The following is a 27,699-nucleotide window of genomic DNA, read 5'->3' on the forward strand; positions in this document are numbered from 1 at the left end:
GTTTCTGGAAAACAGACCAGAGGAAGATCAAAGTACATCACCTGTGCTGTATGGTAAGAGTAACTCTCATACACTACATGACCAACAGTATGTGGACACTTGCCCGTCCAACATCTCATTTCAAAATCATTGGTATTAATATTGAGTTGATTTTCCCTTTGCTGCTGTAACGGCCTCCACTCTTCTAGGAAGGCTTTCCACTAGGTCACTAGAATTCTATTCAGCCAAAAGAGCATTAGTGAGGACAGGCAGCTTCTGTGTTCCAGTTCATACCAAAGTTGAGAAATGGGGTTGAAAAAGGGGCCATCCCAAAACAGTTGCTACAAAGTTGAGAAATGGGGTTGAAAAAGGGGCCATCCCAAAACGGTTGCTACAAAGTTGAGAAATGGGGTTGTGAAAAGGGGCCATCCCAAACGGTTGCTACAAAGTTGAGAAATGGGGTTGAAAAAGGGCCATCCCAAAACGGTTGCTACAAAGTTGAGAAATGGGGTTGTGAAAAGGGGCCATCCCAAAACGGTTGCTACAAAGTTGAGAAATGGGGTTGAAAAAGGGCCATCCCAAAACGGTTGCTACAAAGTTGAGAAATGGGGTTGAAAAAGGGGCCATCCCAAAACGGTTGCTACAAAGTTGAGAAATGGGGTTGTGAAAAGGGGCCATCCCAAAACGGTTGCTACAAAGTTGAGAAATGGGGTTGTGAAAAGGGGCCATCCCAAAACGGTTGCTACAAAGTTGAGAAATGGGGTTGAAAAAGGGCCATCCCAAAACGGTTGCTACAAAGTTGAGAAATGGGGTTGTGAAAAGGGGCCATCCCAAAACGGTTGCTACAAAGTTGAGAAAGGGGTTAAAAAAGGGCCATCCCAAAACGGTTGCTACAAAGTTGAGAAATGGGGTTGTGAAAAGGGGCCATCCCAAAACGGTTGCTACAAAGTTGGAAGCATAAAATCGTACGGAATGTCATTGTTTGCTGTAGCGTTAAAATGTCCCTTCACTGGAACTAAGGGGCCCGAACCATGAAAAACATCCCCAGACCATTATTCCTCCTCCGCCAAACTTTACAGTTGGCACTATGCATTGGGGCCGTTGGCGTTGTCTTGGCATCCACCAAACCCAGGTTCGTCTGTCGGACTGCCAGATGGAGAAGCGTGACTCATCACTCCAGAGAACACATTTCCACTGCTCCAGAGTCCAATGGTGAGCTTTACACCACTCCAGCCGAAGCTTGGCATTGCGCATGGTGATCTTAGTTTTGTATGCGGCTTCTCGGCCACGGAAACCTAATGCATGAAGCTCCCGACGAACAGCTGTTGTGCTGACGTTGCTTTCAGATGCAGACCTCGGTAGTGAGTGTTGCACCTGAGGACAGACGATTTTTACACGCTACGCGCTTCAGCACTCGGCAGTCCCATTCTGTGAGCTTGTTTGGCCTACCACTTCGTGGCTGGCCGTTGTTGCTCCTAGACAATTTCACTTCACAATGACAGCACTTACAGTTGACCGGGGCAGCTCTAGCAGGGCAGAACTTTGACAAACTGGAAACTGGAAAGGTTGCATCCTATGACGTTGCCGCAAACTGGAGACCACATTCTCAGAGGCAGTGTTCATTGTTGCGGGGGACAACAAAAGTAATTTGAGAACCATGTTCCCAAATTATTACCAACACATCAACTGTCTAACTCGTAGAAATTCTTTTCAACATGGGTATAAGCCACTCTCCAGTCCTCCTTTCGGAAAATCTGACCACGACTCCATCTTGCTTCTCCCTGCTACAAACAAAGACTAAAGGGGAAGTTCCAGTGATCAAGTTTGTACAGAATTGGTGGGACCAATCAGAATTCACGCCCCAAAACTGTTTTGATCACGTGGACGGGAATATGTTCTGTGTCGCCTCTGAAGATAATGTCAATGAATACGTCGACTCAGTCACCCGATTCATCTAAAAATTACTGATAGTATCTTTCTAACATACCCAAACCAAAAACCGTATACCTCTCTGGTATATGAGTTAGTTAGTGTCACCTACCACTGGTATATGAGTTAGTTAGTGTCACCTACCTCTCTGGTATATGAGTTAGTTAGTGTCACCTACCTCTGGTACATGAGTTAGTTAGTGTCACCCACCACTGGTATATGAGTTAGTTCGTTAGTGTCACCTACCTCTGGTATATGAGTTAGTTAGTGTCAACTACCTCTGCTATATTAGTTAGTTAGTGTCACCTATATGAGTTAGTTAGTTAGTGTCACTTACCTCTCTGGTATATCAGTTAGTTAGTTAGTTAGTTAGTGTCACCTACCTCTCTGGTATATTAGTTAGTGTCAACTATCTCTCTAGTATACTAGTTAGTTAGTGTCACCTACCTGTCTAGTTAGTGTGTGTCACCTACCTCTGGTATATTAGTTAGTGTGTGTCACCTATCTCTCTAGTTAGTTAGTGTCACCTACCTCTCTAGTTAGTTTGTGTTACCTACGTCTCTGGTATATTAGTTAGTGTGTGTCACCTATCTCTCTAGTTAGTTAGTGTCACCTACCTCTCTAGTTAGTTTGTGTTACCTACCTCTCTGGTATATTAGTTAGTTAGTGTCACCTACCTCTAGTTAGCTAGTGTCACCTACCTCTCTGGTATATTAGTTAGTTAGTGTCACCTACCTCTCTAGTTAGTTAGTGTCACCTACCTCTCTAGTTAGTTAGTGTCACCTACCTCTCTAGTTAGTTAGTGTCACCTACCTCTCTAGTTAGTTAGTGTCACCTACCTCTCTAGTTAGTTAGTGTCACCTACCTCTCTAGTTAGTTAGTGTCACCTACCTCTCTAGTTAGTTAGTGTCACCTACCTCTCTAGTTATTTAGTGTCACCTACCTCTCTAGTTATTTAGTGTCACCTACCTCTCTGGTATATTAGTTAGTTAGTTAGTGTCACCTACCTCTCCTGTATATTAGTTAATTAGTGTCACCTAACTCTATATTTAATTAGTGTCACTTACCTCTCTAGTTAATTAGTGTCACCTACCTCTCTAGTTATTTAGTGTCACCTACATCTCCAGTTAGTTAGTGTCACCTACCTCTAGTTATTTAGTGTCACCTACCTCTCTAGTTAATTAGTGTCACCTACCTCTCTAGTTATTTAGTGTCACCTACCTCTCTAGTTAGTTAGTGTCACCTACCTATCTAGTTAGTTAGTGTCACCTACCTCTCTAGTTAGTTAGTGTCACCTACCTATCTAGTTAGTTAGTGTCACCTACCTCTCTAGTTAGTTAGTGTCACCTACCTATCTAGTTAGTTAGTGTCACCTACCTCTCTAGTTAGTTAGTGTCACCTACCTGTCTAGTTATTTAGTGTCACCTACCTCTCTAGTTAATTAGTGTCACCTACCTCTCTATTTAATTAGTGTCACCTACCTCTCTAGTTAATTAGTGTCACCTACCTCTCTAGTTATTTAGTGTCACCTACCTCTCTAGTTATTTAGTGTCACCTACCTCTCCTGTATATTAGTTAATTAGTGTCACCTAACGCTCTAGTTAATTAGTGTCACCTAACGCTCTAGTTAATTAGTGTCACCTACCTCTCTAGTTATTTAGTGTCACCTACCTCTCTAGTTAGTTAGTGTCACCTACCTATCTAGTTAGTTAGTGTCACCTACCTCTCTAGTTAGTTAGTGTCACCTACCTGTCTAGTTATTTAGTGTCACCTATCTCTCTAGTTATTTAGTGTCACCTACCTCTCTGGTATATTAGTTAGTTAGTTAGTGTCACCTACCTCTCCTGTATATTAGTTAATTAGTGTCACCTACCTCTATAGTTAGTAAGTGTCACCTACCTCTCTGGTATATTAGTTAGTTAGTTAGTGTCACCTACCTCTCCTGTATATTAGTTAATTAGTGTCACCTACCTCTCTAGTTATTTAGTGTCACCTACCTCTCTAGTTATTTAGTGTCACCTACCTCTCTAGTTAGTTAGTGTCACCTACCTCTCTAGTTATTTAGTGTCACCTACCTCTCCTGTATATTAGTTAATTAGTGTCACCTACCTCTCTAGTTAATTAGTGTCACCTACCTCTCTAGTTATTTAGTGTCACCTACCTCTCTAGTTATTTAGTGTCACCTACCTCTCTAGTTAGTTAGTGTCACCTACCTGTCTAGTTATTTAGTGTCACCTATCTCTCTAGTTATTTAGTGTCACCTACCTCTCTGGTATATTAGTTAGTTAGTTAGTGTCACCTACCTCTCCTGTATATTAGTTAATTAGTGTCACCTACCTCTATAGTTAGTAAGTGTCACCTACCTCTCTGGTATATTAGTTAGTTAGTTAGTGTCACCTACCTCTCCTGTATATTAGTTAATTAGTGTCACCTACCTCTCTAGTTATTTAGTGTCACCTACCTCTCTAGTTATTTAGTGTCACCTACCTCTCTAGTTAGTTAGTGTCACCTACCTCTCCTGTATATTAGTTAATTAGTGTCACCTACCTCTCTAGTTATTTAGTGTCACCTACCTCTCTAGTTATTTAGTGTCACCTACCTCTCTAGTTAGTTAGTGTCACCTACCTCTCCTGTATATTAGTTAATTAGTGTCACCTACCTCTCTAGTTAATTAGTGTCACCTACCTCTCTAGTTATTTAGTGTCACCTACCTCTCCTGTATATTAGTTAATTAGTGTCACCTACCTCTCTAGTTAATTAGTGTCACCTACCTCTCTAGTTATTTAGTGTCACCTACCTCTCCTGTATATTAGTTAATTAGTGTCACCTACCTCTCTAGTTAGTTAGTGTCACCTACCTCTCTAGTTATTTAGTGTCACCTACCTCTCTGGTATGTTAGTTAGTTAGTGTCACCTACCTCTCCTGTATATTAGTTAATTAGTGTCACCTAACTCTATTTAATTAGTGTCACTTACCTCTCTAGTTAATTAGTGTCACCTACCTCTCTAGTTAATTAGTGTCACCTACATCTCCAGTTAGTTAGTGTCACCTACCTCTAGTTATTTAGTGTCACCTACCTCTCTAGTTAATTAGTGTCACCTACCTCTCTAGTTATTTAGTGTCACCTACCTCTCTAGTTAGTTAGTGTCACCTACCTATCTAGTTAGTTAGTGTCACCTACCTCTCTAGTTAGTTAGTGTCACCTACCTATCTAGTTAGTTAGTGTCACCTACCTCTCTAGTTAGTTAGTGTCACCTACCTATCTAGTTAGTTAGTGTCACCTACCTCTCTAGTTAGTTAGTGTCACCTACCTGTCTAGTTATTTAGTGTCACCTACCTCTCTAGTTAATTAGTGTCACCTACCTCTCTATTTAATTAGTGTCACCTACCTCTCTAGTTAATTAGTGTCACCTACCTCTCTAGTTATTTAGTGTCACCTACCTCTCTAGTTATTTAGTGTCACCTACCTCTCTGGTTATTTAGTGTCACCTACCTCTCTAGTTATTTAGTGTCACCTACCTCTCTAGTTATTTAGTGTCACCTACCTCTCTAGTTATTTAGTGTCACCTACCTCTCCTGTATATTAGTTAATTAGTGTCACCTAACGCTCTAGTTAATTAGTGTCACCTAACGCTCTAGTTAATTAGTGTCACCTACCTCTCTAGTTATTTAGTGTCACCTACCTCTCCTGTATATTAGTTAATTAGTGTCACCTAACGCTCTAGTTAATTAGTGTCACCTACCTCTCTAGTTAGTTAGTGTCACCTACCTATCTAGTTAGTTAGTGTCACCTACCTCTCTAGTTAGTTAGTGTCACCTACCTGTCTAGTTATTTAGTGTCACCTATCTCTCTAGTTATTTAGTGTCACCTACCTCTCTGGTATATTAGTTAGTTAGTTAGTGTCACCTACCTCTCCTGTATATTAGTTAATTAGTGTCACCTACCTCTATAGTTAGTAAGTGTCACCTACCTCTCTGGTATATTAGTTAGTTAGTTAGTGTCACCTACCTCTCCTGTATATTAGTTAATTAGTGTCACCTACCTCTCTAGTTATTTAGTGTCACCTACCTCTCTAGTTATTTAGTGTCACCTACCTCTCTAGTTAGTTAGTGTCACCTACCTCTCTAGTTATTTAGTGTCACCTACCTCTCCTGTATATTAGTTAATTAGTGTCACCTACCTCTCTAGTTAATTAGTGTCACCTACCTCTCTAGTTATTTAGTGTCACCTACCTCTCTAGTTATTTAGTGTCACCTACCTCTCTAGTTAGTTAGTGTCACCTACCTGTCTAGTTATTTAGTGTCACCTATCTCTCTAGTTATTTAGTGTCACCTACCTCTCTGGTATATTAGTTAGTTAGTTAGTGTCACCTACCTCTCCTGTATATTAGTTAATTAGTGTCACCTACCTCTATAGTTAGTAAGTGTCACCTACCTCTCTGGTATATTAGTTAGTTAGTTAGTGTCACCTACCTCTCCTGTATATTAGTTAATTAGTGTCACCTACCTCTCTAGTTATTTAGTGTCACCTACCTCTCTAGTTATTTAGTGTCACCTACCTCTCTAGTTAGTTAGTGTCACCTACCTCTCCTGTATATTAGTTAATTAGTGTCACCTACCTCTCTAGTTATTTAGTGTCACCTACCTCTCTAGTTATTTAGTGTCACCTACCTCTCTAGTTAGTTAGTGTCACCTACCTCTCCTGTATATTAGTTAATTAGTGTCACCTACCTCTCTAGTTAATTAGTGTCACCTACCTCTCTAGTTATTTAGTGTCACCTACCTCTCCTGTATATTAGTTAATTAGTGTCACCTACCTCTCTAGTTATTTAGTGTCACCTACCTCTCTAGTTAGTTAGTGTCACCTACCTCTCCTGTATATTAGTTAATTAGTGTCACCTACCTCTCTAGTTAATTAGTGTCACCTACCTCTGTAGTTATTTAGTGTCACCTACCTCTCCTGTATATTAGTTAATTAGTGTCACCTACCTCTCTAGTTAATTAGTGTCACCTAACGCTCTAGTTATTTAGTGTCACCTACCTCTCTGGTATATTAGTTAGTTAGTTAGTGTCACCTACCTCTCCTGTATATTAGTTAGTTAGTTAGTGTCACCTACCTCTCCTGTATATTAGTTAATTAGTGTCACCTACCTCTCCTGTATATTAGTTAATTAGTGTCACCTACCTCTCCTGTATATTAGTTAATTAGTGTCACCTACCTCTATAGTTAGTAAGTGTCACCTACCTCTCTGGTATATTAGTTAGTTAGTTAGTGTCACCTACCTCTCCTGTATATTAGTTAGTTAGTTAGTGTCACCTACCTCTCCTGTATATTAGTTAGTTAGTTAGTGTCACCTACCTCTCCTGTATATTAGTTAATTAGTGTCACCTACCTCTCTAGTTAATTAGTGTCACCTACCTCTCTAGTTATTTAGTGTCACCTACATCTCTAGTTATTTAGTGTCACATACCTCTCTAGTTAATTAGTGTCACCTACCTATCTAGTTAGTTAGTGTCACCTACCTCTCTAGTTATTTAGTGTCACCTACCACTAAGGTTATTTAGTGTCACCTACCTCTCTAGTTATTTAGTGTCACCTACATATCTAGTTAGTTAGTGTCACCTACCTCTCTAGTTATTTAGTGTCACCTACCACTAAGGTTATTTAGTGTCACCTACCTCTCTAGTTATTTAGTGTCACCTACATATCTAGTTAGTTAGTGTCACCTACATATCTAGTTAGTTAGTGTCACCTACCTATCTAGTTAGTTAGTGTCACCTACATATCTAGTTAATTAGTGTCACCTACCTCTCTAGTTAATTAGTGTCACCTACCACTAAGGTTATTTAGTGTCACCTACCTCTCTAGTTATTTAGTGTCACCTACATATCTAGTTAGTTAGTGTCACCTACCTCTGTAGTTAATTAGTGTCACCTACATCTCTAGTTAATTAGTGTCACCTACCTCTCTAGTTAGTTAGTGTCACCTACCTCTATTGTTATTTAGTGTCACCTACCGCTCTTGTATATTAGTTAGTTAGTTAGTTAGTTAGTTAGTTAGTTAGTGTCACCTACCTCTCTGGTATATTAGTTAGTTAATTAGTGTCACCTACCTCTCTGGTATATCAGTTAGTTAGTTAGTTCGTTAGTGTCACCTACATCTCTGGTATATTAGTTAGTGTCACCTATCTCTCTAGTATACTAGTTAGTTAGTGTCACCTACCTCTCTAGTTAGTTAGTGTCACCTACCTCTCTAGTTAGTGTGTGTCACCTACCTCTGGTATATTAGTTAGTGTGTGTCACCTACCTCTCTAGTTAGTTAGTGTCACCTACCTCTCTAGTTAGTTCGTGTTACCTACCTCTCTGGTATATTAGTTAGTTAGTGTCACCTACCTCTAGTTAGTTAGTGTCACCTACCTCTGGTATATTAGTTAGTTAGTGTCACCTACCTCTCTAGTTAGTTTGTGTTACCTACCTCTCTGGTATATTAGTTAGTTAGTGTCACCTACCTCTAGTTACTTAGTGTCACCTACCTCTGGTATATTAGTTAGTTAGTGTCACCTACCTCTCCTGTATATTAGTTAATTAGTGTCACCTAACTCTCTATTTAATTAGTGTCACTTACCTCTCTAGTTAATTAGTGTCACCTACCTCTCTAGTTATTTAGTGTCACCTACATCTCCAGTTAGTTAGTGTCACCTACCTCTCTAGTTATTTAGTGTCACCTACCTCTCTAGTTATTTAGTGTCACCTACCTTTCTAGTTAATTAGTGTCACCTACCTCTCTAGTTAGTTAGTGTCACCAACCTCTCTAGTTAGTTAGAGTCACCTACCTCTCTGGTATAATAGTTAGTTAGTGACACCTACCTCTCTAGTATATGAGTTAGTTAGTGTCACATACCTCTCTAGTTAGTTAGTGTCACCTACCTCTCTAGTCAGTTAGTTAGTATCACCTACCTCTCTGGTATATTAGTTATTTAGTGTCACCTACCCTCTAGTATATTAGTTAGTTAGTGTCACCTACCTCTCTGGTATATTAGTTTGTGTCACCGATCTCTATAGTATACAAGTTAGTTAGTGTCACCTACCTCTCTAGTTAGTTAGTGTCACCTACCCCTCTGGTATAGTAGTTATTTAGTGTCACTTACCCCTCTAGTATAGTAGTTGGTTAGTGTCAGCTACCTCTCTGGTATATTAGTTAGTTGTTGTCACCTACCTCTCTAGTTAGTTTGTGTCACCTACCTCTCTAGTTAGTGTCACCTACCTCTCTAGTTAGTGTCACCTACCCCTCTAGTTAGTGTCACCTACCCTCTAGTTATCTAGTGTCACCTACCTCTCTAGTTAGTTAGTGTCACCTACCTCTCTAGTTAGTTAGTGTCACCTACCTCTCTAGTTAGTTAGTGTCATCTACCTCTCTAGGTAGTTTGTGTCACCTACCTATTTTGTATGAGTTAGTTAGTGTCACCTACCTCTCTAGTTAGTTAGTGTCACCTACCCCTCTGGTATAGTAGTTATTTAGTGTCACTTACCCCTCTAGTATAGTAGTTGGTTAGTGTCAGCTACTCTCTGGTATATTAGTTAGTTGTTGTCACCTACCTCTCTAGTTAGTTTGTGTCACCTACCCCTCTAGTTAGTGTCACCTACCCCTCTAGTTATCTAGTGTCACCTACCTCTCTAGTTAGTTAGTGTCACCTACCTCTCTAGTTAGTTAGTGTCACCTACCTCTCTAGTTATTTAGTGTCACCTACCTCTCTGGTATATTAGTTAGTTAGTTAGTGTCACCTACCTCTCCTGTATATTAGTTAATTAGTGTCACCTAACTCTCTATTTAATTAGTGTCACTTACCTCTCTAGTTAATTAGTGTCACCTACATCTCTAGTTAATTAGTGTCACCTACCTCTCTAGTTAGTTAGTGTCACCTACCTCTATTGTTATTTAGTGTCACCTACCGCTCTTGTATATTAGTTAGTTAGTTAGTTAGTTAGTTAGTTAGTTAGTTAGTGTCACCTACCTCTCTGGTATATTAGTTAGTTAATTAGTGTCACCTACCTCTCTGGTATATCAGTTAGTTAGTTAGTTCGTTAGTGTCACCTACATCTCTGGTATATTAGTTAGTGTCACCTATCTCTCTAGTATACTAGTTAGTTAGTGTCACCTACCTCTCTAGTTAGTTAGTGTCACCTACCTCTCTAGTTAGTGTGTGTCACCTACCTCTGGTATATTAGTTAGTGTGTGTCACCTACCTCTCTAGTTAGTTAGTGTCACCTACCTCTCTAGTTAGTTCGTGTTACCTACCTCTCTGGTATATTAGTTAGTTAGTGTCACCTACCTCTAGTTAGTTAGTGTCACCTACCTCTGGTATATTAGTTAGTTAGTGTCACCTACCTCTCTAGTTAGTTTGTGTTACCTACCTCTCTGGTATATTAGTTAGTTAGTGTCACCTACCTCTAGTTAGTTAGTGTCACCTACCTCTGGTATATTAGTTAGTTAGTGTCACCTACCTCTCCTGTATATTAGTTAATTAGTGTCACCTAACTCTCTATTTAATTAGTGTCACTTACCTCTCTAGTTAATTAGTGTCACCTACCTCTCTAGTTATTTAGTGTCACCTACATCTCCAGTTAGTTAGTGTCACCTACCTCTCTAGTTATTTAGTGTCACCTACCTCTCTAGTTATTTAGTGTCACCTACCTCTCTAGTTAATTAGTGTCACCTACCTCTCTAGTTAGTTAGTGTCACCAACCTCTCTAGTTAGTTAGAGTCACCTACCTCTCTGGTATAATAGTTAGTTAGTGACACCTACCTCTCTAGTATATGAGTTAGTTAGTGTCACATACCTCTCTAGTTAGTTAGTGTCACCTACCTCTCTAGTCAGTTAGTTAGTATCACCTACCTCTCTGGTATATTAGTTATTTAGTGTCACCTACCCCTCTAGTATATTAGTTAGTTAGTGTCACCTACCTCTCTGGTATATTAGTTTGTGTCACCGATCTCTATAGTATACAAGTTAGTTAGTGTCACCTACCTCTCTAGTTAGTTAGTGTCACCTACCCCTCTGGTATAGTAGTTATTTAGTGTCACTTACCCCTCTAGTATAGTAGTTGGTTAGTGTCAGCTACCTCTCTGGTATATTAGTTAGTTATTGTCACCTACCTCTCTAGTTAGTTTGTGTCACCTACCTCTCTAGTTAGTGTCACCTACCTCTCTAGTTAGTGTCACCTACCCCTCTAGTTAGTGTCACCTACCCCTCTAGTTATCTAGTGTCACCTACCTCTCTAGTTAGTTAGTGTCACCTACCTCTCTAGTTAGTTAGTGTCACCTACCTCTCTAGTTAGTTAGTGTCATCTACCTCTCTAGGTAGTTTGTGTCACCTACCTATTTTGTATGAGTTAGTTAGTGTCACCTACCTCTCTAGTTAGTTAGTGTCACCTACCCCTCTGGTATAGTAGTTATTTAGTGTCACTTACCCCTCTAGTATAGTAGTTGGTTAGTGTCAGCTACCTCTCTGGTATATTAGTTAGTTGTTGTCACCTACCTCTCTAGTTAGTTTGTGTCACCTACCCCTCTAGTTAGTGTCACCTACCCCTCTAGTTATCTAGTGTCACCTACCTCTCTAGTTAGTTAGTGTCACCTACCTCTCTAGTTAGTTAGTGTCACCTACCTCTCTAGTTATTTAGTGTCACCTACCTCTCTGGTATATTAGTTAGTTAGTTAGTGTCACCTACCTCTCCTGTATATTAGTTAATTAGTGTCACCTAACTCTCTATTTAATTAGTGTCACTTACCTCTCTAGTTAATTAGTGTCACCTACCTCTCTAGTTATTTAGTGTCACCTACATCTCCAGTTAGTTAGTGTCACCTACCTCTCTAGTTATTTAGTGTCACCTACCTCTCTAGTTATTTAGTGTCACCTACCTCTCTAGTTAATTAGTGTCACCTACCTCTCTAGTTAGTTAGTGTCACCTACCTATCTAGTTAGTTAGTGTCACCTACCTCTCTAGTTAGTTAGTTAGTGTCACCTACCTCTCTAGTTATTTAGTGTCACCTATCTCTCTAGTTATTTAGTGTCACCTACCTCTCTGGTATATTAGTTAGTTAGTTAGTGTCACCTACCTCTCCTGTATATTAGTTAATTAGTGTCACCTACCTCTCTAGTTAGTTAGTGTCACCTACCTCTCTAGTTAGTTAGTGTCACCTACCTCTCTAGTTATTTAGTGTCACCTACCTCTCTAGTTATTTAGTGTCACCTACCTCTCTGGTATATTAGTTAGTTAGTTAGTGTCACCTACCTCTCCTGTATATTAGTTAATTAGTGTCACCTAACTCTATATTTAATTAGTGTCACTTACCTCTCTAGTTAATTAGTGTCACCTACCTCTCTAGTTATTTAGTGTCACCTACATCTCCAGTTAGTTAGTGTCACCTACCTCTAGTTATTTAGTGTCACCTACCTCTCTAGATATTTAGTGTCACCTACCTCTCTAGTTAGTTAGTGTCACCTACCTATCTAGTTAGTTAGTGTCACCTACCTCTCTAGTTAGTTAGTGTCACCTACCTCTCTTGTATATTAGTTAGTTAGTTAGTTAGTTAGTTAGTTAGTTAGTTAGTGTCACCTACCTCTCTGGTATATTAGTTAGTTAATTAGTGTCACCTACCTCTCTGGTATATCAGTTAGTTAGTTAGTTAGTTCGTTAGTGTCACCTACATCTCTGGTATATTAGTTAGTGTCACCTATCTCTCTAGTATACTAGTTAGTTAGTGTCACCTACCTCTCTAGTTAGTTAGTGTCACCTACCTCTCTAGTTAGTGTCACCTACCCCTCTAGTTAGTGTCACCTACCCCTCTAGTTAGTGTCACCTACCCCTCTAGTTATCTAGTGTCACCTACCTCTCTAGTTAGTTAGTGTCACCTACCTCTCTGGTATATTAGTTAGTTAGTTAGTTAGTGTCACCTACCTCTCCTGTATATTAGTTCATTAGTGTCACCTACCTCTATAGTTAGTTAGTGTCACCTACCTCTCTGGTATATTAGTTTGTGTCACCGATCTCTATAGTATACTAGTTAGTTAGTGTCACCTACCTCTCTAGTTAGTGTGTGTCACCTACCTCTCTAGTTAGTGTGTGTCACCTACCTCTGGTATATTAGTTAGTGTGTGTCACCTACCTCTCTAGTTAGTTCGTGTTACCTACCTCTCTGGTATATTAGTTAGTTAGTGTCACCTACCTCTAGTTAGTTAGTGTCACCTACCTCTGGTATATTAGTTAGTTAGTGTCACCTACCTCTCTAGTTATTTAGTGTCACCTACCTCTCTAGTTAGTTAGTGTCACCAACCTCTCTAGTTAGTTAGAGTCACCTACCTCTCTGGTATAATAGTTAGTTAGTGACACCTACCTCTCTAGTATATGAGTTAGTTAGTGTCACATACCTCTCTATAGTTAGTTAGTGTCACCTACCTCTCTAGTCAGTTAGTTAGTATCACCTACCTCTCTGGTATATTAGTTAGTTAGTGTCACCTACCCCTCTAGTATATTAGTTAGTTAGTGTCACCTACCTCTCTGGTATATTAGTTTGTGTCACCGATCTCTATAGTATACTAGTTAGTTAGTGTCACCTACCTCTCTAGTTAGTTAGTGTCACCTACCCCTCTGGTATAGTAGTTATTTAGAGTCACTTACCCCTCTAGTATAGTAGTTAGTTAGTTAGTGTCAGCTACCTCTCTGGTATATTAGTTAGTTATTGTCACCTACCTCTCTAGTTAGTTTGTGTCACCTACCTCTCTAGTTAGTGTCACCTACCTCTCTAGTTAGTGTCACCTACCCCTCTAGTTAGTGTCACCTACCCCTCTAGTTATCTAGTGTCACCTACCTCTCTAGTTAGTTAGTGTCACCTACCTCTCTGGTATATTAGTTAGTTAGTTAGTTAGTGTCACCTACCTCTCCTGTATATTAGTTCATTAGTGTCACCTACCTCTATAGTTAGTTAGTGTCACCTACCTCTCTGGTATATTAGTTTGTGTCACCGATCTCTATAGTATACTAGTTAGTTAGTGTCACCTACCTCTCTAGTTAGTTTGTGTCACCTACCTCTCTAGTTAGTGTCACCTACCTCTCTAGTTAGTGTCACCTACCCCTCTATTTAGTGTCACCTACCCCTCTAGTTATCTAGTGTCACCTACCTCTCTAGTTAGTTAGTGTCACCTACCTCTCTAGTTAGTTAGTGTCACCTACCTCTCTAGTTAGTTAGTGTCACCTACCTCTCTAGTTAGTTAGTGTCACCTACCTCTCTAGTTATTTAGTTTCACCTACCTCTCTAGGTATTTAGTGTCACTTACCTCTCTGGTATATTAGTTTGTTAGTTAGTAAGTGTCACCTACCTCTCTGGTATATTAGTTAGTTAGTTAGTGTCACCTACCTCTCCTGTATATTAGTTAATTAGTGTCACCTACCTCTCTGGTATATTAGTTAGTTAGTTAGTTAGTGTCACCTACCTCTCCTGTATATTAGTTCATTAGTGTCACCTAACTCTCTATTTAATTAGTGTCACCTAACTCTCTAGTTATTTAGTGTCACCTACCTCTCTAGTTAATTAGTGTCACCTACCTCTCTAGTTAATTAGTGTCACCTACCTCTCTAGTTAGTTAGTGTCACCTACCTCTATAGTTAGTTAGTGTCACCTACCTCTCTAGTTAATTAGTGTCACCTACCTCTCTGGTATATTAGTTAGTGAGTTAGTTAGTGTCACCTACCTCTCCTGTATATTAGTTCATTAGTGTCACCTACCTCTATAGTTAGTTAGTGTCACCTACCTCTCTGGTATATTAGTTTGTGTCACCGATCTCTATAGTATACTAGTTAGTTAGTGTCACCTACCTCTCTAGTATAGTAGTTAGTTAGTGTCACTTACCCCTCTAGTATAGTAGTTAGTTAGTGTCAGCTACCTCTCTGGTATATTAGTTAGTTATTGTCACCTACCTCTCTAGTTAGTTTGTGTCACCTACCTCTCTAGTTAGTGTCACCTACCTCTCTAGTTAGTGTCACCTACCCCTCTAGTTAGTGTCACCTACCCCTCTAGTTATCTAGTGTCACCTACCTCTCTAGTTAGTGTCACCTACCTCTCTAGTTAGTTAGTGTCACCTACCTCTCTAGTTAGTTAGTGTCACCTACCTCTCTAGTTAGTTAGTGTCATCTACCTCTCTTTGTGTCACCTACCTATCTGGTATGAGTTAGTTAGTGTCACCTACCTCTCTATTATATTAGTTAGTTAGTGACACCTACCTCTCTAATTAGTTAGTGTCACCTACCCTTCTAGTATAGCAGTTAGTTAGTATCAACTACCCCTCTAGTATAAAAGTTAGTTAGTGTCAGCTACCTCTCTGGTATATTAGTAAGTTATTGTCACCTAACTCTTTAGTTAGTTAGTGTCACCTACCTCCCTAGTTAGTTAGTGTCACCTACCTCTCTAGCTAGTTAGTCAGTTAGTTAGTGTCAGCTACCTCTAGTTAGTTAGTGTCACCTACCCCTCTAGTTATTTAGTGTCACCTACCTTTCTAGTTAGTTAGTGTCACCTACCTCTCTAGTTAGTTAGTGTCACCTACCTCTCTAGTTAGTTAGTGTCACCTATCTATCTGGTATATTAGTTAGTTAGTGTCACCTACCTCTCTAGTTAGTTAGTTAGTGTCACCTATCTCTCTGGTATATTAGTTAGTTAGTGTCACCTACCTCTAGTTATTTGGTGTCACCTACCTCTCTAGTTAGTTAGTGTCACCTACTTCTCTAGTTAGTTAGTTAGTAAGTTAGTTAGTTAGTTAGTGCCACCTACCTCTCTGGTATATGAGTTAGTTGGTGTCACCTACCTCTCTAGTATAATAGTTAGTTAGTTTCACCTACCTCTCTAGTTAGTTAGTGTCACCTACATCTCTGGTATATTAGTTAGTTAGTGTCACCTACCTCTCTAGTATATTAGTTAGTTAGTGTCACCCACCTCTCTCGTATAGTAGAGTACAGCCCCTGCCAGTTACAGTTCTGAATGGTATTGTTATTCAGGTTCTGTTTTTGGTTCTCCTGCACCGTGGTGGTGGACGACCCTTCACCTTGCTTCTTAGGGAAAATATCTGCCATCTTCTTTTTCTTCTTGTTCTTCAGGGTAATGATCTCGTAACACACTGGAGGCAGCTTGGACCCGGTACTGCCCCCGGCAGCGCTGCCGCTGTTTACTGTCTTTTTGGAGCTCTTCGAGCTCGGTGACTTGCTCTTGACTGACTCTGGGAGCATCAAGAGGAAGGACAGACATTTCATGTTCCGGCCCTTTGCATCCACCATGAGTGTGTTGTCCCGCCGAGCAGTGGGAGTGTATGGAGAGGTGGGGGGGCAGGACAGTGGAGAGCAACGGGCAAAGAGTTAGTCAGTCAGAAATCCTCCTTCTACTGTACCGTCGGTTCATCTTTTAGGAAACAGTCACAAGGTTATCCTGCACTCTCTCTCTTCTCCTTCACGTTACTCAAGAAAACAGAAAGCTTTTTCTGGAGAAGATAGACAGGAGCAATCAAAGGAACTTTTCTTTTCCTCCAGTTTTCCTTTTTAAGTTTGATCTGGTGACAGACGGTCTTGTTGGGTACCCATCGCTATTTGTCCCAGATACCGTACCAATGAAATCCTTAGTGAAATCACTCTCCTCTCTCTTCTATCTTCTCTCTCCTCCGGTGAGTGCTGGCGTGACAGCCAAGAGATTTAGTGCAGCTGCAGTAGTCCTAAGGCAAACAGCCTGCTTTCTCTCTCTTTCTTTTTCTCTCTCTTTCTCTTTCTATCTACCTTTCTCTGTGTATCTCTATCCGTTCTTTCTCTCTCTGTTTCTCCCTCTCTTTCTCTCCCGTTATCTCTCTCCTTCTCCGTTCTGTAACTCAGGTCCTGTCTCTCCTGCAGGATGCTCTGTGCAAGCAGCTCCGGTGTCTGTGCTACACTCTGCTCCCTTCCTCCTGTATTCTGCTGACTACAGCAGATGAAAGGATGAGGATGGAAAAGAAGGGAGAGAGAGAATGAGATAAACCCCCTCCCCACCACCACTATCAAGTAGCACAAGGCATCCTCAGCAATGTCAGCCAATAGGCACACTCGGGATCCCTGATTGGCTGTTGCAGTTGAGTGCAGTACAGTGCCTACTAGGATATGCTAAGTCAACTCCTTCTATTAAAGTGACAGCCGTGGCCCCTGAGAATGATATATGGCTGCACCCTATTCACTTTTTAGTGCACTACTTTGGACAGAGGTCTCTGGACAAAACTAGAGCACTTGTGTAGGGAATAGGGTGCCATTTGGGATGTCACTCCTAAATATACGATTTGTTATATTGTAAATATTGTAAATACTAAGACAAGGGAATTTTTACTAGGATTAAATGTCAGGAATTGTGAAAAACTGAGTTTAAATGTATTTGGCTAAGGTGTATGTAAACTTCCGACTTCAACTGTACATATGATTTGTTATATTGTAAATATTAAAGGGCAATTCTGATCTAAGAGGCCTTTGTATGGTCAGAATTTGCTTAATTTATGCATGCCTGGTCAGTTATATTTTTTCACAACGAAATTGCACTTTATAATATGATGCTGAACTGAATGTATAAAGAGCCGTCTTTACATTGTTGCTTTTATTGGACTTTAATAACAGGGTCATTACGGCTTTTGTTGAATTTAAGGTATCATATATATATATATATATATATTGAAAGTATATTTACATAGTCATTTATGGACATGTGGAGAGAGGACATTCAAATGTTTTAATATATATCATTTATTATTCATCTGTATTTAGAATCTCTCCAGGAGATGGGAGAAAACAGAAGGCTGTATAAAACACCTGTCTTCGGATTACATCTACAAACTAAGAGCATGACCTCATGGCCTCCACGACAGAGAGGGAGAAGCGTTCATCCATGTAAACGGGTAAGAGAGTCTAGCTACATTTTCAGATATTATATGTTTTCATTGCAAGTTAAAGTGTACTATTAGCTAGCTAGCTAACTCTAACTGGCAGGCTTGCTAGCTAACGTTATGTGTATGATCTGTGTAGTAATATTTTTAAGATCTCAGAAAACTATTTGCACCACTAGTTATACCCTAGCTAGCTAACATTGAACCTATTTGGTTAACTTTAATTATCTGCAGATTCATGCATGGTAGTACCTTTGGGATTATGGTTCATTGTTTAGCTAGTTAGCTAGCTAGCGACAAAAGACTCCACTATGTTAGTAACCATTTCACTGTCCCGTATACACCTTCTGTATCCTGTACATGTGACAAATAATCTAAGATTGTATTTGATATAGTGTGTTTTTACCAGAGACGGTAATGTGAAGAACAACATGACCTGCACCAAAGTCAGATTAGGATATAACGTTAGGCCAACAAGACAGTGTCCACTTTATAAGATTCTAGAATGTAGGATATAACATTAGGCCAACAAGACACTTTATAAGATTCTAGAATGTAGGATATAACGTTAGGCCAACAAGACACTTTATAAGATTCTAGAATGTAGGATATAACGTTAGGCCAACAAGACACTTTATAAGATTTTAGAATGTAGGATATAACATTAGGCCAACAAGACACTTTATAAGATTCTAGAATGTAGGATATAACGTTAGGCCAAGAAGACACTTTATAAGATTCTAGAATGTAGGATATAACGTTAGGCCAAGAAGACACTTTATAAGATACTAGAATGTAGGATATAACGTTAGGCCAACAAGACACTTTATAAGATTCTAGAATGTAGGATATAACGTTAGGCCAACAAGACACTTTATAAGATTTTAGAATGTAGGATATAACATTAGGCCAACAAGACACTTTATAAGATTCTGGAATGTAGGATATAACGTTAGGCCAACAAGACACTTTATAAGATTCTAGAATGTAGGATATAACGTTAGGCCAACAAGACACTTTATAAGATTCTAGAATGTAGGATATAACGTTAGGCCAACAAGACACTTTATAAGATTCTAGAATGTAGGATATAACGTTAGGCCAACAAGACACTTTATAAGATTCGAGAATGTAGGATATAACGTTAGGCCAACAAGACACTTTATAAGATTCTAGAATGTAGGATATAACGTTAGGCCAACAAGACACTTTATAAGATTCTAGAATGTAGGATATAACGTTAGGCCAACAAGACACTTTATAAGATTCTAGAATGTAGGATATAACGTTAGGCCAACAAGAAACTTTATAAGATTTTAGAATGTAGGATATGACATTAGGCCAACAAGACACTTTATAAGATTCTGGAATGTAGGATATAACGTTAGGCCAACAAGACACTTTATAAGATTCTAGAATGTAGGATATAACGTTAGGCCAACAAGACACTTTATAAGATTCTAGAATGTAGGATATAACGTTAGGCCAACAAGACACTTTATAAGATTCTAGAATGTAGGATATAACGTTAGGCCAACAAGACACTTTATAAGATTCGAGAATGTAGGATATAACATTTGGCCAACAAGACACTTTATAAGATTCTAGAATGTAGGATATAACGTTAGGCCAACAAGACACTTTATAAGATTCTAGAATGTAGGATATAACGTTAGGCCAACAAGACACTTTATAAGATTCTAGAATGTAGGATATAACGTTAGGCCAACAAGAAACTTTATACGATTTTAGAATGTAGGATATAACATTAGGCCAACAAGACACTTTATAAGATTCTGGAATGTAGGATATAACGTTAGGCCAACAAGACACTTTATAAGATTCTAGAATGTAGGATATAACGTTAGGCCAACAAGACACTTTATAAGATTCTAGAATGTAGGATATAACGTTAGGCCAACAAGACACTTTATAAGATTCTAGAATGTAGGATATAACATTAGGCCAACAAGACACTTTATAAGATTCTAGAATGTAGGATATAACATTAGGCCAACAAGACACTTTATAAGATTCTAGAATGTAGGATATAACGTTAGGCCAACAAGACACTTTATAAGATTCTAGAATGTAGGATATAACGTTAGGCCAACAAGACACTTTATAAGATTCTAGAATGTAGGATATAACATTAGGCCAACAAGACACTTTATAAGATTCTACAATGTAGGATATAACGTTAGGCCAACAAGACACTTTATAAGATTCTAGAATGTAGGATATAACGTTAGGCCAACAAGACACTTTATAAGATTCTAGAATGTAGGATATAACGTTAGGCCAACAAGACACTTTATAAGATTCTAGAATGTAGGATATAACATTAGGCCAACAAGACACTTTATAAGATTCTAGAATGTAGGATATAACATTAGGCCAACAAGACACTTTATAAGATTCTAGAATGTAGGATATAACGTTAGGCCAACAAGACACTTTATAAGATTCTAGAATGTAGGATATAACATTAGGCCAACAAGACACTTTATAAGATTCTAGAATGTAGGATATAAAGTTAGGCCAACAAGACACTTTATAAGATTCTAGAATGTAGGATATAACGTTAGGCCAACAAGACACTTTATAAGATTCTAGAATGTAGGATATAATGTTAGGCCAACAAGACACTTTATAAGATTCTAGAATGTAGGATATAACATTAGGCCAACAAGACACTTTATAAGATTCTGGAATGTAGGATATAATGTTAGGCCAACAAGACACTTTATAAGATTCTAGAATGTAGGATATAACGTTAGGCCAACAAGACACTTTATAAGATTCTAGAATGTAGGATATAACGTTAGGCCAACAAGACACTTTATAAGATTCTAGAATGTAGGATATAACGTTAGGCCAACAAGACACTTTATAAGATTCTAGAATGTAGGATATAACATTAGGCCAACAAGACACTTTATAAGATTCTAGAATGTAGGATATAACGTTAGGCCAACAAGACACTTCATAAGATTCTAGAATGTAGGATATAACATTAGGCCAACAAGACAGTGTCCACTTTATAAGATTCTCTCGTAGAATGCCCCGCTTTCATTTGTCACACTCACAACCATGAGCTATTTTTGCAATTATCTCACCATTAATTTGTAAATAATGATCTTGTGTTGAGTTTATTGTCCTGTAATAATGAATATAAATTAGCTAAAGTTAAGATGTTGTCAGCTATGGTAATTATTTGAACTGGCTAACCAGCTAACTTAAAACTTGTTGAGGATAGGGGGCAGTATACTTAACTAATAAGCTTGAAACAAACCAAAACATTGTTTAGTGGCCTGGTTTGTCTGGTTTGCTAGATTGACATATCCTAAATTCACATTTAAATGGATGGGTTAGTTGGTGTTAAAATACACCAAGGATAGGCGTTCTGCTAGCAGGATAAATGCCGACAACATCCGGTGAAATTGAAGGGCGGTATTTCAAATGAATAATTGTAATATTAAACATTCATGGACATACAAGTGTCTTATATCATTTAAAAGCTTAAATTCTTGTTAATCCAACTGCGTTTTCAAAAAGTCTTTACGGCAAAAGCATACCATGCGACTCTCTGAGGACGGCGCCCCATATCAACATATTTTTCAACCAGCACAGGCTTAAAAAAAAATCACAAATAAATCACTTACTTTTGAAGATCTTCCTCTGTTTGCAATCCCAAGGGTCTCAGCTACAACATAAATGTTTCTTTTGTTAGATAAAATCCTTCTTTATATCCCAAAAAAGTCAGTTTAGTTGGCGCCATCGATTTCAGTAATACACTCTTTCAACATGCAGACAAAGGAGTCCACTCATTATGCATTTGGGTCCCAAGGTGTTTATATGACCAATAATATCGAGTGGTTCTAATGACGAGTTTTGACGAGAGCCATCCTTGTCTTGTGACGTTTTTCAACAAGATGGCTGACAAAACATTACAGTGGAACCAGATGTCAGTTGAGTCAAGCAAAAAATGTACGTTTGAGAGGAATGTGTTAGTTAATGTAGAGACAAACGTTTGTGCATATTTCTTTTGTCAAAAAGTCAATTTACGAAAATCGCTATTTAACAAGTTATCTGACTAGCTAACATTAGCCAACTAGCTAGTGTTAGGAGAATGCATTTGTAATTTGTGTTGTTTAATGTTTTAGGGACTCCTGAGAACCAGCAAACCAGGCTATCGTTTTGTGAAACAGTGGATGTAAGGAATCTAGCTAGCTAAAGCATTTCCTGCAAACTGAATGTACAATTGTGTAAGCTTGCCTTGCAATGCAGCTGAAGTAGCATAGCTAGCTAACTATTACTTGCTTATTGTGTAATGGAGGAGAAAAATAACTATGCCTATGGATGCGTAGCTAGCTACAGTATGTAGCCAATCTGTGTATGGACCTAAAACGTTTGGTATGAACCAATCTATGAACCTCAGCTATCGTAGTTGTTGTATCAACCTCAAGTCTGAATGGCCTTAATGAAGCCTATGGATAGAGTAGAATATAATACATTTAGTAGAATGTAATAACTTTATTTTACCAAGGATACAAGTCCTACATACACATGTAGTTATCACCACGCATGAGATCCCCACGTTGTAGCCTGAACAATATATTCACTGATCATGTAACTCTTCCTTGGCAGATAAAGGTGAATTCAGGTATGAATCTCTGAGACATTATTTTTCAGTCATATCAAACTCTATTCTTTGAATGATGCTGTGTCTGCATGTATGTATTAGAATTATACACTTCAACAGTGTTTACCACTCCTGCTCCTGGGACATCAATGATTACACATTGTAACTATGCAATAGACTAGAAACATTATTTAAGTAAAGGCTGATTTGTAATTCATATATACAGAATAAGACACCTATGCATATCTAACTCCCTTCATCTGCATTAATCTGAGGACACAGGATAGTATTTCAATGAGATACTTCATTTCACCCAGTGGAGAATGTGAAACACTTTATATGAAGAAGTTCATTATCCAGGTGTTATAAATACATAATACATGCAAAATAATTATAATATTATATAATATTATGTAAAATTATATTATAAATACAAGTTCAATCTGTACTTCAATGCACATATTGTCACATCTGACCCCCCTCCCCCAGGTTGCCCTGCATCACACGCTCCTGCCATCCATCACTGCCTTCCCTCGTCACGCACATCAGCGATACTCACCTGGACTCACTCATCACCTGTTAATATCCTCCCCTACATTTGTCAGTTCCCTGCTCTGTTCACCTGGACTCACTCATCACCTGTTAATATCCTCCCCTACATTTGTCTGTTCCTCAGCTCTGTTCACCTGGACTCACTCATCACCTGTTAATATCCTCCCCTATATCTGTCTGTTCCTCAGCTCTGTTCCCTGCTGCTGCATTGTATTGTTTTTGTCTTTTGTATTAGTTTGCTGACGCTGTTCCTGACTCGTTTCCTGTCTCGTTTTTACTTCGTCTCTCCAGCATCAACACGTGACACATATGGGGTGCATTATGAAATGAGGACGAGGTGGGGGAGAGAGGTATAGAAGACAGAAAGGGGAAGAGGTAAGAACAGCTACCCTAATATTCTCTCAGTTCATCACAATTACAGTGTCTCCAGCAGTGTCTCCTAATCAGCCTTGGGCTCCCAGTCGGCCCGAAGGTTATCTTAAGAGCGGGTGAGGTGGCGATGACGCGACTGGCTTCCTCTCTCACATCAAAACATACCTGCAGACGAGAGACAGATGGATAGAGACAGAGCATGATTAAGCCTTGTGTTTTTATTCTAACGCGGTCAGGACTAGAATAGGATGAACTTCTATTACTGTTCACGGTGTGAGAAAAGCCAGAGTTCCTCTGTCCCGTGTCTGTCCCGTGTCTGTCCCGTGTCTGTCCCGTGTCTGTCCCGTGTCTGTCCCGTGTCTGTCCCGTGTCTGTGTTCTTTAGCCCATCTTAATCTTTTCTTTTTATTGGCCAGTCTGAGATGTGGCTTTTTCTTTGCAACTCTGCCTAGAAGGCCAGCATCCCAGAGTCTCCTCTTCACTGTTGATGTTGAGACTGGTGTTTTTGCGGGTACTATTTAACAAAGACGCCAGTTGAGGACTTGTGAGGAGTCGGTTTCTCAAACTAGAAAACCGGGGCCTCCCACTTCTCTTTCTATTCTGGTTTGAGACAATTTGTGCTGTTCTATGAAAGGAGTAGTACACAGCATGGTACGAGATTTTCAGTTTCTTGGCAATTTCTCGCATGGAATTGTCACGACTTCCGCCGAAGTTGGCTCCCCTGGCCTTTTCCTCTCACATACATTAGACAGGCCAGACCCAGCTCTGCCAGCCCAGCCTAATGTCTGGCCTGCCTAATGTCTGGCCTGTCTAACATCTGGCCTGCCTAATGTCTGGCCTGTCTAATGTCTGGCCTGTCTAATGTCTGGCTTGTCTAATGTCTGGCCTGTAACAGAGAGAAGGAGCTCCGTCTGTCTCTGTCTAGCTGCAGAACAGATTAATTCTATACTGTTAGATTTTTGGAGATGAATGGGATAACGAGGTGAACTTGAATAACAGAGAATCTTGTCTTTGATCATTAGAGGTGCTGTGTAGAGGGCCTGTGTCTCTACCAGGTGATCATTAGAGGTGCTGTGTAGAGGGCCTGTGTCTCTACCAGGTGATCATTAGAGGTGCTGTGTAGAGGGCCTGTGTCTCTACCAGGTGATCATTAGAGGTGCTGTGTAGAGGGCCTGTGTCTCTACCAGGTGATCATTAGAGGTGCTGTGTAGAGGGTGTAGTGTAGTGTTGTAGAGGGTAGTATCCTGTATATGTCCTGGTGACATAGTGTTGTGGAGGGTAGTGTCCTGTATATGTCCTGGTGACATAGTGTTGTAGAGGGTAGTATCCTGTATATGTCCTGGTGACATAGTGGAGGGTAGTATCCTATATATGTCCTGGTGACATAGTGGAGGGTAGTGTCCTATATATGTCCTGGTGACATAGTGGAGGGTAGTGTCCTGTATATGTCCTGGTGACATAGTGGAGGGTAGTGTCCTGTATATGTCCTGGTGACATAGTGTTGTTTAGGGTAGTATCCTGTATATGTCCTGGTGACATAGTGTTGTAGAGGGTAGTGTCCTGTATATGTCCTGGTGACATAGTGGAGGGTAGTATCCTGTATATGTCCTGGTGACATAGTGGAGGGTAGTATCCTGTATATGTCCTGGTGACATAGTGGAGGGTAGTATCCTGTATATGTCCTGGTGACATAGTGGAGGGTAGTGTCCTGTACATGTCCTGGTGACATAGTGGAGGGTAGTGTCCTGTACATGTCCTGGTGACATAGTGGAGGGTAGTATCCTGTACATGTCCTGGTGACATAGTGGAGGGTAGTATCCTGTACATGTCCTGGTGACATAGTGGAGGGTAGTATCCTGTACATGTCCTGGTGACATAGTGGAGGGTAGTATCCTGTATATGTCCTGGTGACATAGTGGAGGGTAGTATCCTGTATATGTCCTGGTGACATAGTGGAGGGTAGTGTCCTGTATATGTCCTGGTGACATAGTGGAGGGTAGTATCCTGTACATGTCCTGGTGACATAGTGGAGGGTAGTATCCTGTACATGTCCTGGTCCTAGTATCTGTATGTCCTGGTGACATAGTGGAGGGTAGTGTCCTGTATATGTCCTGGTGACATAGTGGAGGGTAGTATCCTGTACATGTCCTGGTGACATAGTGGAGGGTAGTATCCTGTACATGTCCTGGTGACATAGTGGAGGGTAGTATCCTGTATATGTCCTGGTGACATAGTGGAGGGTAGTATCCTGTACATGTCCTGGTGACATAGTGGAGGGTAGTATCCTGTACATGTCCTGGTGACATAGTGGAGGGTAGTATCCTGTACATGTCCTGGTGACATAGTGGAGGGTAGTATCCTGTATATGTCCTGGTGACATAGTGGAGGGTAGTATCCTGTATATGTCCTGGTGACATAGTGGAGGGTAGTGTCCTGTATATGTCCTGGTGACATAGTGGAGGGTAGTATCCTGTACATGTCCTGGTGACATAGTGGAGGGTAGTATCCTGTACATGTCCTGGACCTAGTATCTGTATGTCCTGGTGACATAGTGGAGGGTAGTGTCCTGTATATGTCCTGGTGACATAGTGGAGGGTAGTATCCTGTACATGTCCTGGTGACATAGTGGAGGGTAGTATCCTGTATATGTCCTGGTGACATAGTGTTGTAGAGGGTAGTATCCTGTATATGTCCTGGTGACATAGTGTTGTGGAGGGTAGTATCCTGTATATGTCCTGGTGACATAGTGGAGGGTAGTATCCTGTATATGTCCTGGTGACACAGTGGAGGGTAGTATCCTGTACATGTCCTGGTGACATAGTGGAGGGTAGTATCCTGTACATGTCCTGGTGACATAGTGGAGGGTAGTATCCTGTACATGTCCTGGTGACATAGTGGAGGGTAGTATCCTGTACATGTCCTGGTGACATAGTGGAGGGTAGTATCCTGTACATGTCCTGGTGACATAGTGGAGGGTAGTATCCTGTACATGTCCTGGTGACATAGTGGAGGGTAATATCCTGTACATGTCCTGGTGACATAGTGGAGGGTAATATCCTGTACATGTCCTGGTGACATAGTGTTGTAGAGGGTAGTATCCTGTATATGTCCTGGTGACATAGTGTTGTGGAGGGTAGTATCCTGTATATGTCCTGGTGACATAGTGTTGTGGAGGGTAGTATCCTGTATATGTCCTGGTGACATAGTGGAGGGTAGTATCCTGTATATGTCCTGGTGACATAGTGGAGGGTAGTATCCTGTACATGTCCTGGTGACATAGTGGAGGGTAGTATCCTGTACATGTCCTGGTGACATAGTGGAGGGTAGTATCCTGTACATGTCCTGGTGACATAGTGGAGGGTAGTATCCTGTACATGTCCTGGTGACATAGTGGAGGGTAGTAACCTGTACATGTCCTGGTGACATAGTGGAGGGTAGTATCCTGTACATGTCCTGGTGACATAGTGGAGGGTAATATCCTGTACATGTCCTGGTGACATAGTGGAGGGTAATATCCTGTACATGTCCTGGTGACATAGTGGAGGGTAATATCCTGTACATGTCCTGGTGACATAGTGGAGGGTAGTATCCTGTACATGTCCTGGTGACATAGTGGAGGGTAATATCCTGTACATGTCCTGGTGACATAGTGGAGGGTAGTATCCTGTATATGTCCTGGTGACATAGTGGAGGGTAGTATCCTGTATATGTCCTGGTGACATAGTGGAGGGTAGTATCCTGTATATGTCCTGGTGACATAGTGGAGGGTAGTATCCTGTATATGTCCTGGTGACATAGTGGAGGGTAGTATCCTGTACATGTCCTGGTGACATAGTGGAGGGTAGTATCCTGTATATATCCTGGTGACATAGTGGAGGGTAGTATCCTGTATATGTCCTGGTGACATAGTGGAGGGTAGTATCCTGTATATGTCCTGGTGACATAGTGGAGGGTAGTATCCTGTATATGTCCTGGTGACATAGTGGAGGGTAGTATCCTGTACATGTCCTGGTGACATAGTGGAGGGTAGTATCCTGTATATGTCCTGGTGACATAGTGGAGGGTAGTATCCTGTACATGTCCTGGTGACATAGTGGAGGGTAGTATCCTGTACATGTCCTGGTGACATAGTGGAGGGTAGTATCCTGTACATGTCCTGGTCACATAGTGGAGGGTAGTATCCTGTACATGTCCTGGTGACATAGTGGAGGGTAGTATCCTGTACATGTCCTGGTGACATAGTGGAGGGTAGTATCCTGTATATGTCCTGGTGACATAGTGGAGGGTAGTATCC

General features: G+C 40.2%; 1 protein-coding gene across 1 annotated transcript in view; it reads right to left on the reverse strand.

The window, feature by feature from the left end:
- The window catches only part of LOC121840770 (BTB/POZ domain-containing protein 3-like), a 28,027-nt gene extending 11,636 nt beyond the window's left edge, over nt 1–16,391 (reverse strand). The window contains exons 1-2 of the mRNA XM_042305860.1: nt 15,890–16,391; nt 1–4 (exon numbers count right to left, since the gene is read on the reverse strand). The exon at nt 1–4 is cut by the window's left edge and continues 87 nt beyond it. Coding sequence (XP_042161794.1) covers nt 1–4; nt 15,890–16,227 — 342 coding nt within the window. The 5' untranslated portion in view covers nt 16,228–16,391. The remainder of the gene's footprint in view (nt 5–15,889) is intronic.
- Nucleotides 16,392–27,699: the final 11,308 nt, after the last annotated feature.

Source organism: Oncorhynchus tshawytscha, linkage group LG25 (assembly GCF_018296145.1).
Source record: "Oncorhynchus tshawytscha isolate Ot180627B linkage group LG25, Otsh_v2.0, whole genome shotgun sequence".
Classification (NCBI taxonomy): Eukaryota; Metazoa; Chordata; class Actinopteri; order Salmoniformes; family Salmonidae; genus Oncorhynchus; species Oncorhynchus tshawytscha.